General features: G+C 33.5%; 1 protein-coding gene across 1 annotated transcript in view; it reads right to left on the bottom strand.

The window, feature by feature from the left end:
- LOC124363620 (snake venom serine protease ussurase-like) overlaps positions 1–14,788 on the bottom strand; it is a 35,963-nt gene extending 21,175 nt beyond the window's left edge. The window contains exons 1-4 of the mRNA XM_046818878.1: positions 14,756–14,788; positions 7,666–7,754; positions 5,709–5,828; positions 1,866–2,031 (exon numbers count right to left, since the gene is read on the bottom strand). Of these exons, the coding sequence (XP_046674834.1) occupies positions 1,866–2,031; positions 5,709–5,828; positions 7,666–7,754; positions 14,756–14,788 (408 nt within the window). The remainder of the gene's footprint in view (positions 1–1,865; positions 2,032–5,708; positions 5,829–7,665; positions 7,755–14,755) is intronic.
- Positions 14,789–16,287: the final 1,499 nt, after the last annotated feature.

The following is a 16,287-nucleotide window of genomic DNA, read 5'->3' as shown; positions in this document are numbered from 1 at the left end:
TTGGTTTTTTTTTAATGGGGACCTCGGTATGTTAGAAATTGAACGAAATGCAAGTTTGAATCCTACGAAGGTAAGGCTAACTAAGATTGTGCGATGTGCTCGGTAAATACTCGTATATGGAGATTAATACGGTAAAGGTGTTAACTATATGTGTGGGAACCAGTACAGGGTATTAATGGTGGGAAGACAATTTTCGTATGTGACGCTACGCGTAGTAAACACTTTAGAGTGTGGAGTCGTGGAGTATGTGTAAGGGCTAAGAGACGTGGTGTACGACATATTATATGGATGCCTGTTGGACTTTGTGGATACTAGTGGGTAATGTGTAGGTGGTCTAAATTGGGTATGGGTGATACCCCTGGGTAAGAGTACGGGAGGCATTTGGAAAGTGTTGTTGTCCCGTCAGTGTGAGGGTGAGGGCCTGAAGACGCTAGGGTACACGAGATATAGGCGCATACACACGTAAAGCTCGGGGAGTTAGAAATCATAGTATGTGCAATATCCGTAGTTAAGAGCGAGGTATGGGAGACAATAGGAAAGTGTGAAGCCTCTGCAGGATCCGTTAGAAAAGTAGGTCTTAGCATGTCCAGGAGACGGGCTATTGCAGGCCTATGTGGTACATTGGTCGGTAAAATGGTAAAAATCTGGGTATAGGCTTTATGCCTGACTAGGAGTGGAAAGTGTGGGGCCTCGGTAGGGTGCGGATGAGGGCCGAAGACGCTTGGGTACACGAGAGAGGTGGGAGGCTGTAGGCGTATACACACGTAAAGGTCGGGGATTTAGAAATCGTAGTATGTGCAATATCCGTGGTTAAGAGCCGAGGTATGAGAGGTAATAGCATAGTGTGAGTTTTCTGTAGCGACCATTAGAAATACAGGTGTAGGTCCGGGAAACGGGCGATTGCAGGCCTATGTGGTACATTGGACTGTAAATTGGTCAAAATTCGGGTAAGAGCGATACGCTCGGGTAGGAGTACTGGAGGCAATCGAAAAGTGTAGGGTTTCGGCAGGGTACGAGTACACGATTAAAAGATCATCATTCATCCGATAAAAGATAGGCGATCAGAGTACCGATTTGGGTATAAGTTGGAACCCTGTGAGGAACTGTTCAGGTATGGGTCTGCAAGAGACGGGGGTATAGATGGGTGGCTAGGTCCTGGAGTGAATTGTTAGAAATAACAGTGTGGGTAATATATGTGGTTAAGAGTATTGGAGGCATTCGAAATGTTTGGGCAGGTGCCGTTAGAAATGTGGGTGCGGTTTGTCATGCACTCCGGTACTCGAAAAGATGGGTGACGGAATATGTCGTGCATTGCCGGTAAAGGTTAGGCGGTCAAAATCCGGGTATGGGCATTACGCCAGGCTCGGAGTGCGGGAGGCAGTAGGACAGTGTCGGACTCCTGTAGGAGCCATCAGATACGCGGGTGCGGGTGTTAAGACTCTCAGGTACTCAAAAAGGTGAGTGTCAATAGACATCGACACGGAACCTGTGGACGGGTGGTTAAGCAGTGCAGAAAGTCAGAGGTGTGTGACAAACAGGAAGTCTAGGTTGAGATAAGTCGTCGGAAAACAGGAAGTCTGTGGTTAGGAAACACCGAAATGTACCTCCCATAAGAGACAATCTCCCATTGGCTAGGGGAGGGACCAGGAGGTGACAGGGGGTGTAGGAGGGGGTGGGTGGGGGCAGGGGGCGTGGCCTAGCCGCCATTGCTGCCCTCTCATTGGTCCAGAGGCGATGGTGGTGGCGGGGGAGGGGTGCAGGGGGCGTGGCCTAGCCGCCATTGCTGCTCTCTCATTGGTCCAGAATAACTCCATAAGAGCCCATGTTACGGCCAGATCCGCGGGAGGTCTACTGATGGGTTTTGCGTGCTTCCCGAACTTGATGGGCTTGTTGAGCTTGACGACCGCAAGGTCGTTATCCCATTTGCCCGTATAGTTCTCATGGATTGTAAAATGGTCTACAGTGAAGATCTGGCCGCCATCTTCAGACTTGGTGCTGCCAATTCGGAATGACAGCTCTCTTGTTTCACACCTAAAAAATATTAACTCTACATACATTCTTATGACAAAAAGTGATTGTATCTTTAAATAAATATGTTTAAGTTAGGTTACCTACTCTAGCTAGGTACAGCAAGTGTGTGACCAAAAGGGTCACATTATTCTTTTTCTAATGAAACACATTAAAACAAATTTAAAATATATACCCATTTTTATTTGATTTTAATATTATTTTAATTTTAAATTTGAACGATTATAACATTATGCTTTAATGTTCCTGCTTCGACTATCTACAGGTAGGATAAGTGTGGTTAAGACTTTATACTAATTTTACCTATGGCTGTTTTTACCTTTATACTAATTTTACCAACTAACCTAAGAATCTTTCATGGAAGCGAACATTGTAGATGATTTGTTTCTTGTCGGCCACAATTACGTTTAAATCTATCTTATCGTGCTGCAACTTTTAAACCTTAATTCGGCAATACTGTTTTTATTGGTTTTCCTTATACTTATTTAATACTAAATATTAATATTATAATACTGCTTTTCAATTCACTTTTGCTGGAACCATACAAAATAGAGAACTAAAATATTGGTATGGTATATATAAGAGACACAAGGCCAAAAACTCCGCCATCCTCAACGTTTCACTTGCTAAAAACTTTTTAAATTCTTTTTAATCTGTAAAGCAGCTGTTCAAAATTTTCGACAATTGTCTTAATTTGTATCCTATATTCTGCTGCCCTACAAGCAAACTACAAAAACTGTCAAAGTTTTTCATAAAAACATGAAAAATAAATGGATTACCAAAGACATCCTGAAATTGAGAGAAAAACTTTTCTCCAAAATTAACAGAAACACGAAAGACAATAAAGTTTTTTCCGCAACTATAAAAATATTTATAGAAAGTTTATTCAAGCTGCAAAAATCATATGATACATTAAATTCGATAATATTCTCCAAAAATATTTCAAAAACCATTTGGGGCATTATTAACAATAAAGTCAAAGATTCGAAAAAGTCCAATATAATGTATCCTGTGAGCAGGGCCCTCGTCCATCATCAAAGCAAGTTAAACCCATTCAAAACCAAGTCCAGTAACCTCAATAGCCTTACACCTGTCGTTGAGGAAGTGGTGGATAGAATCATTCAGCAGCTTCCATCGAAAAGGACCAATGATACTAATTTAATGTCAATGTGGCTCATCAAGCAATGCTCTAAGCATATTGTGAGACATTTTTCTGTATTAGTTAATTTGTCATTTCGCACAGGAGTTTTCCCCTCGCTCCTATAAATCTCAAAAGTAATCCCAATCTTCAAAATAGACGACCCCACACTCATCAATGGTTACCGGCCTGCCTTGATTTTGCCTGTAATAAGCAAAATATTCGAAAAGCTTTTTTAATGATTTAGTTTCTTACCAAATAAAATCAGCTCTCAAATGAACAATTTGGATTCAGAAAGGGCAAATGAACGATAGACGCATTTGTGAGTCTTGTTGATACGATTGTAGAGGGCTAGAGAGTCGAAATCACACATTAAGTGTGTTTCTCGATCTATCTGAATCATACGATTGTGTTTGACCACCTTACTCTTCTTGACAAATTGGGGTCACATGGCACCCGAGGTGTCCCTCTCTTGCGGAAGAATCGTGCAGTATGCGGATAATAAGACTCATTGTTTTAATGAAACAATATCAGTTTTAGAACAAAACACATTTGTTGCAGTAAAAATTTTCACAGCCTCAATCTAAAAACAAATTCTTCAAAATCCAATGTTCTAAATTTTTCTTTGCGCTCGACAGACTGCGAAAATGGCCCGGCCATCGTGCTGGATGAGGCCGTTTTAGAAGAGGTCTGTTCCTCAAAATTCCTTGGAATTTACCTTGAAAAAGTTTTGACATGGAATTTTCATATCGATTACGTTTGCTCCAAATTAGCCTCAGTCATTTATGTGTTGAGGTCTCAAGCTAAATACTGCCATATTCAGGTTATGATGACGGCTTATTATGGCTGGATTTATCCACATCTCACGTATGGACTTGTGCTGTGGAGTGCATGTGCAAGTAACCAATTTTTAAGACCGTTCAAGTTTGAAAAACGAGCGATACACATCATTGCAAAATTAAAATTAAGAGGGTCGTGCAAGCTAGTTTTATAAGAGATTGCATCTATTGACTCTGCCAAGTCTCTACATTTTAGAAACAACGTCATATTCTATGCTTAAATCCACCTTGACCAACGGTCAGGAAGTTTACTCGTACGAGACAAGAGGCAGAGAAAACTACCGAACCAGGAGACACAGGACGGTAGTTCAAGAAAGTTTGCCCTCACAGGTAGGAGTTCATCTCAGAAACAGCTTGCCAATTTAAATTAAAAACTCGCGTCCGCATAAAGCATTTAATACTCGTTTGAACGTTGTTTAGTGTCCAACAATTTTTATAGCGTGAACGAGTTTATGGCGTATAACTGGGACACCGCACAATGAGAAGACTTACTCTCGAATTGAGGTGGGTAAAAAATTGGCGATGAATGGAGCAAAGTGAGTGTCAAAATGTATGTATGAATGAGAGTTCGATGTAGCATGTGTGTCAAAATTATTAGATATTTGACGTTTGTTATACCAATGTACTTTTTGTCCCCGCAATACTCAGGAACATTAATATTAATGTAATATTTGATATAATGCATTTAAGGTCTGCCAGAGGACGAAATAGAACTACCTACAAACCTTTTGTTTATGTCTAATTTTCAAATCTATATTTAATGACAAAATTTCACCGTGCCAAATTTAAACTTTATAACATAATGAAAAGAGTAGCTTTGTTTAGTATAAAATAAGATACATGAAAAATTACAAATTCACATCCCAATTTGTTTTTGAGATATCCCACATCACGTAGACAGATGAAGTCAACAAACAGTCAATCTTTGTTTAATCATAATATTTTTTAAATACATACACAGTCTCTACATGCACACTCCCTTCGGAGGAAGTAATTTTTGTGATTCAGTAATAATTCATAGAAATATGTAATACTGTATTCACGTGCGCGCGTTTGTGTGTGTGTTTGTGTGTGTTTATTAAATATGTATAAGCAGCAGTGACGTGATTTGATTTCTAATCAAGATTGGATCCTTAAAGGCCGGTATCGACAGTGCGAGGCTGCTCGCTGCGAATGCCTCGTGCCATCTGCCTCAGGGTGAGCTCTTCAGCTAGCAGCTAGGTTGTAACCACGAATGCTCACTGCGAGCACGCGAACCACCCGCATTCGTAGTGCAGACAGTCGGGACAATATGTTTTTTTTTAGAAATGCGCAAGTTGCTGCCGCTGATTTTATTGTGATTATCAGGAAAAAAACAAGAGAAAAAGCGATGTAAACCCCATCGGTGGGTCAAAAAATTTATCGAAATCGGTTCTAATATGGGAACAGACTCCTAGAAGACGTGAGGTTCGAAGAATACGTGTCAAATTTCTTGCGAATGTCCAAGCAAGACTTTGAACGTTTAATTACATTGATAGAGCCTAATTGTCTGATCATTTCATGATTATCCGTGTTGACAGTTTCGTTGTGGAGGTGTGTTGGTTTGCAGTGCAGAATTGTGTCTTGTACGGTGCGAGGCAGACAGCGCAGGTATCTACTTGACACACAGCTCGAAGCGAGGCACCTTTGAGCACTGCTCTAAAACCGACAAGCACACGGCTCACCTCACATTGTGCGACGCGAACGCCTCATAGCGAGCAACCCCGGTATCCACAGTCCGAGGCAAAGCCGAGCATTCGCCAAGAGGCATTTGCAGCGAGCAGCATCGCACTGTCGATACCGGCCTTAAAAGCACTTGATAGCCCTATTAGTATAATTTAATTTCTAATATGTATATATCAATTTGTTCTCGAGATCATGCACATTCTCTTCGGAGGAAGTAATTTTTGTGATTCAAGAATAACAATTCATTTAAATATGTGAATATTCATTTATATATTCACGCGCGCTTTTGTGTGTGTGTGTGTGTGTGTGTTTTAATTAAATATGTATAAGCAGCAGTGGCCGGATTTGATTTCTAATAAAGATTGGATCCTTTGGACAGGTTTCACTGGTGTCAGGTTTTAAAATAAAGCAATGATTATCGATTTACTAAATACTTTGTGTCTTATCTAGCAAAGAGATTATTATTATGGCTTAAATAAATATCCTTTTTTACATTAAAGCTAGAATAAGATTAAACTTAGAATCTTTACACTTCTCTAAGTAAGATAAGCTCTAAAAAAGCGCGGGGTATTTATTTCAGATTTTATAAGAAGTATTTTTGTAATAAACAGCCCAATTACCAATTTAAATTAAAAATCCGCCTGCACTTTAAGCATTTAAAAAACTCGTTTGAAAAGCTGATTAGTGTCAAACCTTTTTTATAGCGTGAACGAGTTTATGGCGTATAACTGGGACACCGCACAATCAGAAGGCTTACTCTCGAATTGAGGTGGGTAATCATTGGCATTATGGCAATGAATGGAGCATAGAGTGAGTGTCATAAATGAATGTATGAATGAGAGTTCGATGTAGCATGTGTGTCAAAAATTATTAGATATTTGACGTTTGCTATACCAATGTACTTTTTGTCTCCGCAATACTCAGGAACATTAATATTAATGTAATATTTTGATATAATGCAATATAAGGTCTGCAGGGGACGAAATAAAACTACCTACAAAACCTTTTTGTTTATGTCTAAATTTTCAAATCTATATTTAATGACAAAATTTCACCGTGCCAAATTTAAACTTTATAACATAATGAAAAGAGTAGCTTTGTTTAGTATAAAATAAGATACATGAAAATATTACAAATTCACATCCCAATTTGTTTTTGAGATATCCCACATCACGTAGACAGATGAAGTCAACAAACATTCAATCTTTGTTATAATCATAATCTTTTCAAATACATACACAGTCTCCACATGCACACTCCCTTCGGAGTAATTTTTTTGATTCATTAATAATTCATAGAAATATGTATGTATATATATATTTATATTCACGCTCGGGCGTTTGTGTGTGTTTTATTAAATATGTATAAGCAGCAGTGATCTGATTTGATTTCTAATCAAGATTGGATCTTTAAAAGCACTTGATAGCCCTAATAGTATAATTTAATTTCTAATATGTATATATCAATTTGTTCTCGAGATCATGCACATTCTCTTCGGAGGAAGTAATTTTTGTGATTCAAGAATAAAAATTCACTTAAATATGTATAAATATTTATTTGAATATATTTTCAATGATATGTATTTATATATATAATATATTCACGCGCGCGCTATTGTGTGTGTGTTTTAATTCAATATGTATAAGCAGCAGTGGCCGGATTTGATTTCTAATAAAGATTGGATCCTTTGGACAGGTTTCACTGGTGTCAGGTAATAAAAGCAATGATTATCGATATTTACTAAATACTTTGTGTCTTATCTAGCAAAAGATTATTATTTGCATTAAATATCCTTTTTTACATTAAAGCTAGAATAAGATTAAACTTAGAATCTTTACACTTCTCTAAGTAAGATAAGCTCTAAAAAGCGCGGGTATTTATTTCAGATTTTATAAGAGTATTTTTGTAACCATGAGTAAAATATGGAAAGTGTAAGAACCATTGTTTATGTCTTACCAAGAAACGGTGTAGGCAGTAGTCAGTATCCAGCGAGAGTTGAGAATAACTCCTGTGTTAAAGAATTCATCTTCCAGGAGTATGGCAACCTGCAATAGGTAATTTTGCAACAGGAGTAAAAATATATGGTAACAGCTTAAATCTGCTAATATGCAGACATTTATTCACAGCGTTTTACTATACGCCAAGGATACCAACACTATTGATTAATAATAATCCCATATGTTTTACACACATTCACATTTTTAGGTGAAGTTCGTAGTTTATAGTCTAAGTTACTAATGACCAAGACTATGTATGTTTTTTGATAACTCAACAATCCTATATCAAATAAATAACACATGCTTACAAATCATAAATAGAGTTTTAAAGGTAAGATTATAGGTAAATAAATAAAATGCTATACAATTTATAGTATCTTTAATACGTAAATTATGTATTTGTTTGATTTAAAAATAATTCATATTTATATGTATATTTTTGTTGTTGAATACCTGTTTCACTACCTGTAGTTTAATACCTGTACGCAAGTATTAAAAATTTTCTTATACTTACATTTAGCAGTTTCGTCTTGATAATTACACTTATTCTAATTTATTTTTATTTATATTAAAACAAATTTACAATTTTGAAAGATAATATTGTAAACATTGTAACCAAGATATGATATGATATGTATTTATGAAAGATTTAAATAAATTATGCATACACTCAAATAGCTATACTTACCATGAATGGGAATTTTTGAATGGAAGTGGTTTTGCCATTAATTATTCCAAGACTGGATTTCTCATTGTTACTGCTTACGATGTTAGCCCTAGGATGTTGCCCCCGAATTTGTAGCCCCCTTGCCAAACCTGTAAATATAACATTGTTACTACTTATGTTGTTAGCCTGAGGATATTTACCAATGAAGTGCGACGTATGCACGGATAAATTAATATTGTTAGCATTATTACAATTACTATCAAATTAAGTTAAGATTGAAATCTTTATTTTGCTAAAGTATTGTTAAAAAAATACATTTTATCGCGTAAAAACCGATTGCACTGAAATTTGACATGGATTTCCTTAAAGTCTCTGGTTGTCCTAGTCTTATTTCAAAATTCCTTCCCAGGTACGTCCACTACTCCCGAAATCTACATTTGAACACAGATGTTATTATTTCAAGAATCTTGTTAAATTTAATAAACAATTACGTGTAAAAAATTTTTTGTAACGGCCCAACACGTGTTTCACTAATTGTACTATTATTAATATTTTTTACATTTATACTTGTGAAAGCTAAAGTAAGCTTAATACTCACTATATCTCATATTTAAGCGTTTTCCTCAAACTCTGTGTAGCATGGAGTAAGACAATATCCAGATAACAAAATTAAAATTTTAAGTAAAATAATATTTTTAACTATAAATATTACAAACATTAATAATGCAGTAACTTATAATTATTGTAATGCCGGTATCAAAGACTGTTACTACTTATCTTTCACTATATATTTAAGGACTGTTGTAAAACCATCTTAGTTGTCTCTTGACTAAAGTATGCTTCTCAGACCTGATTATGTAATATATATTCTTGTCGGGTAAATAAGGCGTAATAAACTATGTAGCAAGAAATACCAGATTAAATTAAAATGTCCATAAATATACATACACAAGTGGAAAAATAATTTACGCAAACTAGAAATCCTGCTAAACGTTTAAAGTCTGCCAAATCGCATGGAGATTCATGAGTATTAGCTAATACCGTCGTATAAATTCGGATAAAAGTATAACCTTAATAATAATTGATTAATTTTATGTATAAAGTTTGTCTTATGGTACGCGTAAGTCTGGAAACACGTGTCAGTCCCTTGCACAGGATAATACGTGATATAAGAGATATCATGTATTTAATCAAATTAATCACACATTTTGTAAATTAACACAAATGATATAGACACAATTCCAGCTACTGATAAATGACCACTGTTCTACAGTAAATAGCAATCGTCATGCCATACAGGAGACGGGAGAAAGTCGTGTAACATTACATTCTTGTTAGTATCTAGGTTATTATTTCCTTTCAAGATTCCAAATTAAAAGAAAACTATAATAACAGTTGAATTCATCATTCATAGGGTTGTGCTGTCATAAAATAAGTTTACACCAAACAGTTGATTACGTTAAACATAATAACAATAATTGTTTGCTGTAATACTTTTATATGGGATTTTCAAAACTTTAGAGACCAGTAGGGCGTAGATCGGAAGGATATTAGAAATATAAATAGGCCTCATAACATATGTTAACCAGAGAACCTAAGAATAGTTATGTAAAATAAGTATAACGTAATTGAGTAATGCACATACACATACGCTAGATGTTTACGTGATGGTGTAAATTAGTGTACTTGCTAGTAACTAATTATATAAAAACGTTTTTTAAATGTAGAATATGTATATTTAAATTTACCTATATATCCTTTTTTAGATAGTACACATAAAATATGTGTTGTAGGTTACTAAGATGTACCTACCATTCTCAAAAAGTTACTAATATATTGTTCTACATATCTAATAGATACAGTCGATATATGAATATATTCCAAGGATAATGTGCAGACAGACAGATTGAATTATATTTATATTGTACTTTAATTATGTATTTCATAATAGATAAAAGTAGATTAAAGTATGTGTGTGTAGTATTAGCAGGAAAATAGCAAAATTTAATATTTTACTAAAGCTTGTTGTAAATTCAATTTAAGGAGTAGTACTTTATTAATTCATACTATCACTGAAGTGAAAAAAAGTATCAGTGAACAATAATATTATCTTTACTTTTTTCATCTTAGATTTGGTGTTACCCTATTACAACGTTACTAGTAAAAACCTTTTCGGTTACTACATTTCATTCATACGACATAAAGAACATAATAGTAGTAAAATAGATTGTTTTAACAAATTATCGTTCAATATTTTCATATTTTCCACCACTCCCATACAATGCCAAACACAATATTCCACTCTAAGAATCACTTATTTCTAACACTACTTAAATAAACTCAGGAGAATCACGACAAAAGAAATAAATGCCACTTTCATTGTAGTATTTATAGATCACTGAAGGAAAAGATATTACTTAAACCTACCAGCGGTTAGAATGTTTAATTTAATATGAATTGTGGTACGGGTTTAAATATCATAAAATTATCAAGACAGTTTAAGAAAAAGTTAAGATAATCTATTTGTGTTTGATTTTCCAATAATTGTTATGATTTGAGATAACATTGTTGTTTAATATATCATAGATACTTCAAAGAAAATTTTGCCTACACCTGATTAGATCTCATTGCTCTCTTTAATGAAGGACAGGGAAATTTACTGGCTACAAGGAAATACATTTCCAAAGCTAAAATTATTCTCTTAAGTGATTGTGCACAAGATGCATTACGCAATGTATAAAATTGACAGCCTTTTGAAAGCCTTCTAATATTTCCTACATATTACTTTAAAATATTCTTATTTTTTAATTAAAAATATTACTAAAAAGACCTCCTCTATTTATACAATGGATGCGGTTAAAATATAAACGTTCACGTGTTTAGACAAATCATTACTTAGTAATAATTTATTTAACATATACTATTTATCTTACACCATTTTTATAAAAATGTAATGAACAATTGTGTTTATTAACAGTATTTGAAAAAAAATGTTAAAACTCAGTAACATTTAATTCTGCTTTCAATAAACGTGATGCCAATGTGTTTTGATTATTTTGTTGCTCAGTGTGTAAAGGAGTAGTTTTATAATAACATTCCTTCAACACAGTTTACTACGTTTGTTTAAATATTCTTACTGAACCACAAAAATCCGTCATTTCGTATTGGAAATAATATTTAGTTCACATTGTCCACCGCCATATTTGATCCATATGCGGAATTTTAATGGATAATTTCGATTAGGTTTTTGGACAAATCAAGTTTACGTTAGCCGTTTGTTTAACGGTACTTTAACAAAATCAAGCACTTTACCGGTGGGAAACATTTGATATATATGTCTGTCTATCTATCTTCTCTATATCTGGCGAACTAACTGATCTATATATATATGCAATTTTACATGAAGCTTCCTATCTACAGAGGATACATGAAGTTTGATGATTCTGTAAGTTACCTAATGAAATTTAGTTAGCGAAGATTTTTACATTGGGTTTTGAAGACTCATGATAGCAACGATAAAGTTTCAGGATAAACAAATCGTATTTGACAACACATAGTTTGATAAATGAGCTATACAGATTTTGTATGAAACCTCAACAAAGCATGTTAAGTTATGCTTGGTTGACTACCTTGTATTTATATTATTCACTTATCTATCAAGTATGAAATTTATAAATCAACTTACATATAAAGGTATATTAGACTGAAATTTCATTACATATTATTTTTGAAAACGCATCAATTTTTGGAATATTGGATAATATTTTGTTTGCTAATGTGTCTGTACAGTTTTATTACTTAGATATCATTTATAGTTTTTAAATCTTTATAACGGAAACTAAAACAAAAACCGTTTACGATTAATGGTTCTGTCGGAAATTATAGTATATGTTTTGGTGCCAAATTTACGTTTTTGTACTGTGGGTCACAAGAAGGTAAATCTATAATAATTATTCAAAATATATATTATATGAAACAAAAGTATTAATTACCCCACAATAATCCCATATGATATATTTAAACCTCAAGAAATAAAAAAGCGTGGGCGTGAAAATGTGCCCCATACGTTTTATGTGGACAAATAATTCTAAAAAATTACTGTATTCCAAGCGGTTGTTTTTTTTGTAATATACTGAAGATTTTTGCTGAAATAGCTACAGAAGTAAAACTATAAATATAAAGAAACTATAAACATTTACAAATAATAAGAGATAAACTCATAAGGAATATGCAAGGAGAATAGACGTTGACAGATCACGAGAGTACTGACTCTGTCTCCTTGCTATCGACTTCATGGGAGCACATTTTATTTAAAGTAATAACCAACATTGTAGCTGAGAACAACATAAAGAGTTTAAATCGCTTTAAATTCACACCAATGACAATTAATTATAAGAAGTTAAGATATGTAGAAGGTAAAACATATAACTTTCACTGGTCTAATTTTTATTACGTTAAACCAAGAACACTGTAATATATTTAGATTACTGCTAATAATCAATCCTAAATAAAAGATAATTTCTTGCTTAAAAAGATTTTTTTAATTAATGAATTTAAATGGAATGCCAAGACCTGCGAAACAGATTTTTGAATTAAACAGTCCGTAGAGTGACGAGACGATTTTATTCTATTTTTGTGATTGTAAGAAAAATATAAATCATTCAAATTTATGTTTGAGAATTTTGTATAAAATAACTTTTAATAATATTTAGAAAAAGTATTGAACACAAACTGTAGAGAGGCAATTTATTATCAAATATGAATGACAAATCTGTAAAGAATTTATTAATCACAGATGTCGCTAACGTCTTGTATTTGAAACAAATTTTATCACAACTTTCAGGTTTAAATAAAATAATAAATCATGGCAGAATAAGTACGACACTTCAAATATTTGTAATTATTTCTTATTGCATATAATGAATACAATACAACGCTAAAAGCTTTGAAATTGGTATTGCAAAGAATTTAAAACAAATATCGTTGAAATGTTATTAATATTTAGAACAGTATGAACATAAACTCTTGAGAGGCAGTTACTATAAATGAAAAATCTAGAACGAAGTTTTAAATATATACATATATACATATATATTCTATTTGTAAATTAAGAAACATATATATATATATATATGTATATATATTCATATAATTTTAGTGTACGTTGAATCAAAAAAATGTCTTGTTCCGCCGGGACTCGAACCCAGATCTCTCACTTACCGGGTGAACGTGCTATGGTAGAAACTTAATTTATATATATTTATATATATATATATATATATATATATATATATATATATCAAATCATATTTTACTTAATTTTACTTAAAATAGTCCGACTTTTTAATTTCTTACGACGTGTTGATCTACATAAACCAGCCTTGTTAATCCAGCCACCTTAACAAAACACACAGCTTACACACATGTAAAAGTATTATAAGAGACTTATTGAATAATTAATGAACTACGTATTTCCAATAATTTTCATAAGCTATTAACAAAGAGAATACATGTATTTTTGTCTGGGGATTCATGAAAGATGAAGTATACTCCACGCCAGTAAACTCAGAACCAGAAATAAGAGCAAGAATATTAGCAGCATTTGAGAAACTTCGCCAAACCTTATATAAGTTACAGTTAGAGCGATGATGAAAAGAGCAAGAGCATGTCTTAGGAAACAAGGCAGGCAGTTTGAAAATGATATGTGAAATTTTAAAACTGTGTGAGGATTTTCTCTTTTATCATTACTAGCTGAACAACAAATGTTTCACCATTTTACTTATAATCATGATAAAATTTGTCCTTTTTAGTATATTTTAGTGTATATTATAACTTTAATACCAACTTGTATTAGTGTTGTTTGTTACAAACGTCTATGCTTTTCCACATTCAACTTCACATTTCTCCAGCTATTTTAACCAGGAATAAATACTTTTTATGTTAAAAAGTAGCTTATTAAATGGACAAGTTTTTGTGAAATTTTACAATTGAATCTCACTTAAATTTCATCAGAATATTGGTTCAAATCTTTTTTTAATTGTAAAAGAAATTTAAATTTTCTTACTTTTATTGGTAATAAGTATCACATAAAGTTATGTAAATTGCTTATTATGATCTTTTTAATTGAATTTGTATGACATTTCAGAAAGCACCAATAAAAAATTATTTACAAAGTAAAAATTCGAGAAAAATGCTGTTTTTCCATAAGTCTAGTGTTCATTTAATTTCATAATTTGAGCTAAGACAAGAAGTGTAATGTATCTGAATAACACAAGGCAACTATTTAATTTACATCCGATGTTCTTGGAACTAAATTCATTACGGATTAACAACACAATTGCCACACGTATTAATTTTATCTTTCGGGAACTTTGTAGCTAACGGTCTTGCTGCCGAGCAACACCTCGTGCGCCATGTCCGCGAGTTTAACTTCGAGTCTCTGAGTTTAATATTAACGATGAGTACAACTTCAGGTGCGTCCAGCATTCATGTTTTAAAACTTCTAGTCTACAACTAACTTTCACTTTTTTCCGACTACAGCTGCAATGTCGAACCAAGATGCTGACGCCCGCACATGTGAGCCGACATCAACGTGAAGTGAAATAAATTTCACTATTACAAAACACCATAACTTAACACTGTCAGCGTGGTACTGCTAGCGGGGATGAGGTACAACGTGGTTGTGGCGCGCAGCAGTAGGGTGGCTCACCACTCTAGGGCAGCCATCTTGGTCCGTCTACCCGCCAGCAGTCGGCTATCTGCGCGTAATATACACAGCCACTCTATCTTGTTCTGTCCTCCCTGGTCCAGCATTCATGTTTTAGACTTCTAGTCTAGTAATCCTCACTTTGTTCCGACTACAGCTGCAATGTCGAACCAAAATACTGACGCCCGCACATGTGAGTCGACATCAACGTGAAGTGAAATAAATTTCACTATTACATTGCAAATTCAATGTTTAAATGAATATTTTTCAGAGCGTAATAAAGTTTATTCAAATAAGTTGGACGGTAAAATAATTTCATCCACTTCTGGGAAACATATCATGTGTTGCATGTTTCCAAGCCCTACGTTATTCTTTATTACTTGATCTAATACATTGTCTTTTGTTTAAATTTTATACAAATAAATTTAAAAATTTTAGTTTTGAATGAAGTTCCACTTTGAGAATGGATGCGGAAGATTTGTATTCGTATCTTATGTCCATATTTACAAGGTAAGACGTCCCACTAACTATTTGTATGTATTTTCTTATTCAGTTTTGAGTTTTATTCATCTATAGTCTAAGTTGTGTATGAAGATTTATTTATATATTGACAACAATAAGGTCAATGAAGGAAATGCTACTCCACGGAATAAGTATTTTTACATTGGCTTTATGAGTCATGTATTCATAGAGTAAGTAGATAAAATAATATAATTGAAATTCAACGTTAAAATTCAATGTAAAGAATTGATTTATCACACTTATGCATTGTAGTACTCTCCCTAGCTCACTTTTGAACGTAGCGTGTTGACTGTCGAGGATTATTTACAATTTGAAACATGATGCAAAATCTTTAAAACCGACACACAGGCAGCGTGAGGACAGTCAATTTGTCCTCAAAGGTGAGAGCCATCCTCAGGCCATGAAAGCCACAACCACGGGTGGTCGTCATTTTATCTTCAACAATTTTATTTTTACTTTATTTTAATTAATATTGTTAAACTGAAGAAATAATCTGTATCTGTACCTCCAAAAGTATTCAAACCAATATAAAAACCACAATCTTGCAATTAAGAAATGACTTAACTTAAAATAACAGAACTACTTTAAATAAAAAAAAAAAAAAACAACAAATAATTAATCATATTATTAATTAATTTTAAGAGAATGTATACTTTTCCTCTGCCAGATTGCAAAATAATTCACGT

The sequence above is a fragment of the Homalodisca vitripennis genome, chromosome 5 (assembly GCF_021130785.1).
Source record: "Homalodisca vitripennis isolate AUS2020 chromosome 5, UT_GWSS_2.1, whole genome shotgun sequence".
Taxonomy (NCBI): domain Eukaryota; kingdom Metazoa; phylum Arthropoda; class Insecta; order Hemiptera; family Cicadellidae; genus Homalodisca; species Homalodisca vitripennis.
This window is presented reverse-complemented; position numbering and strand designations above follow the sequence as displayed.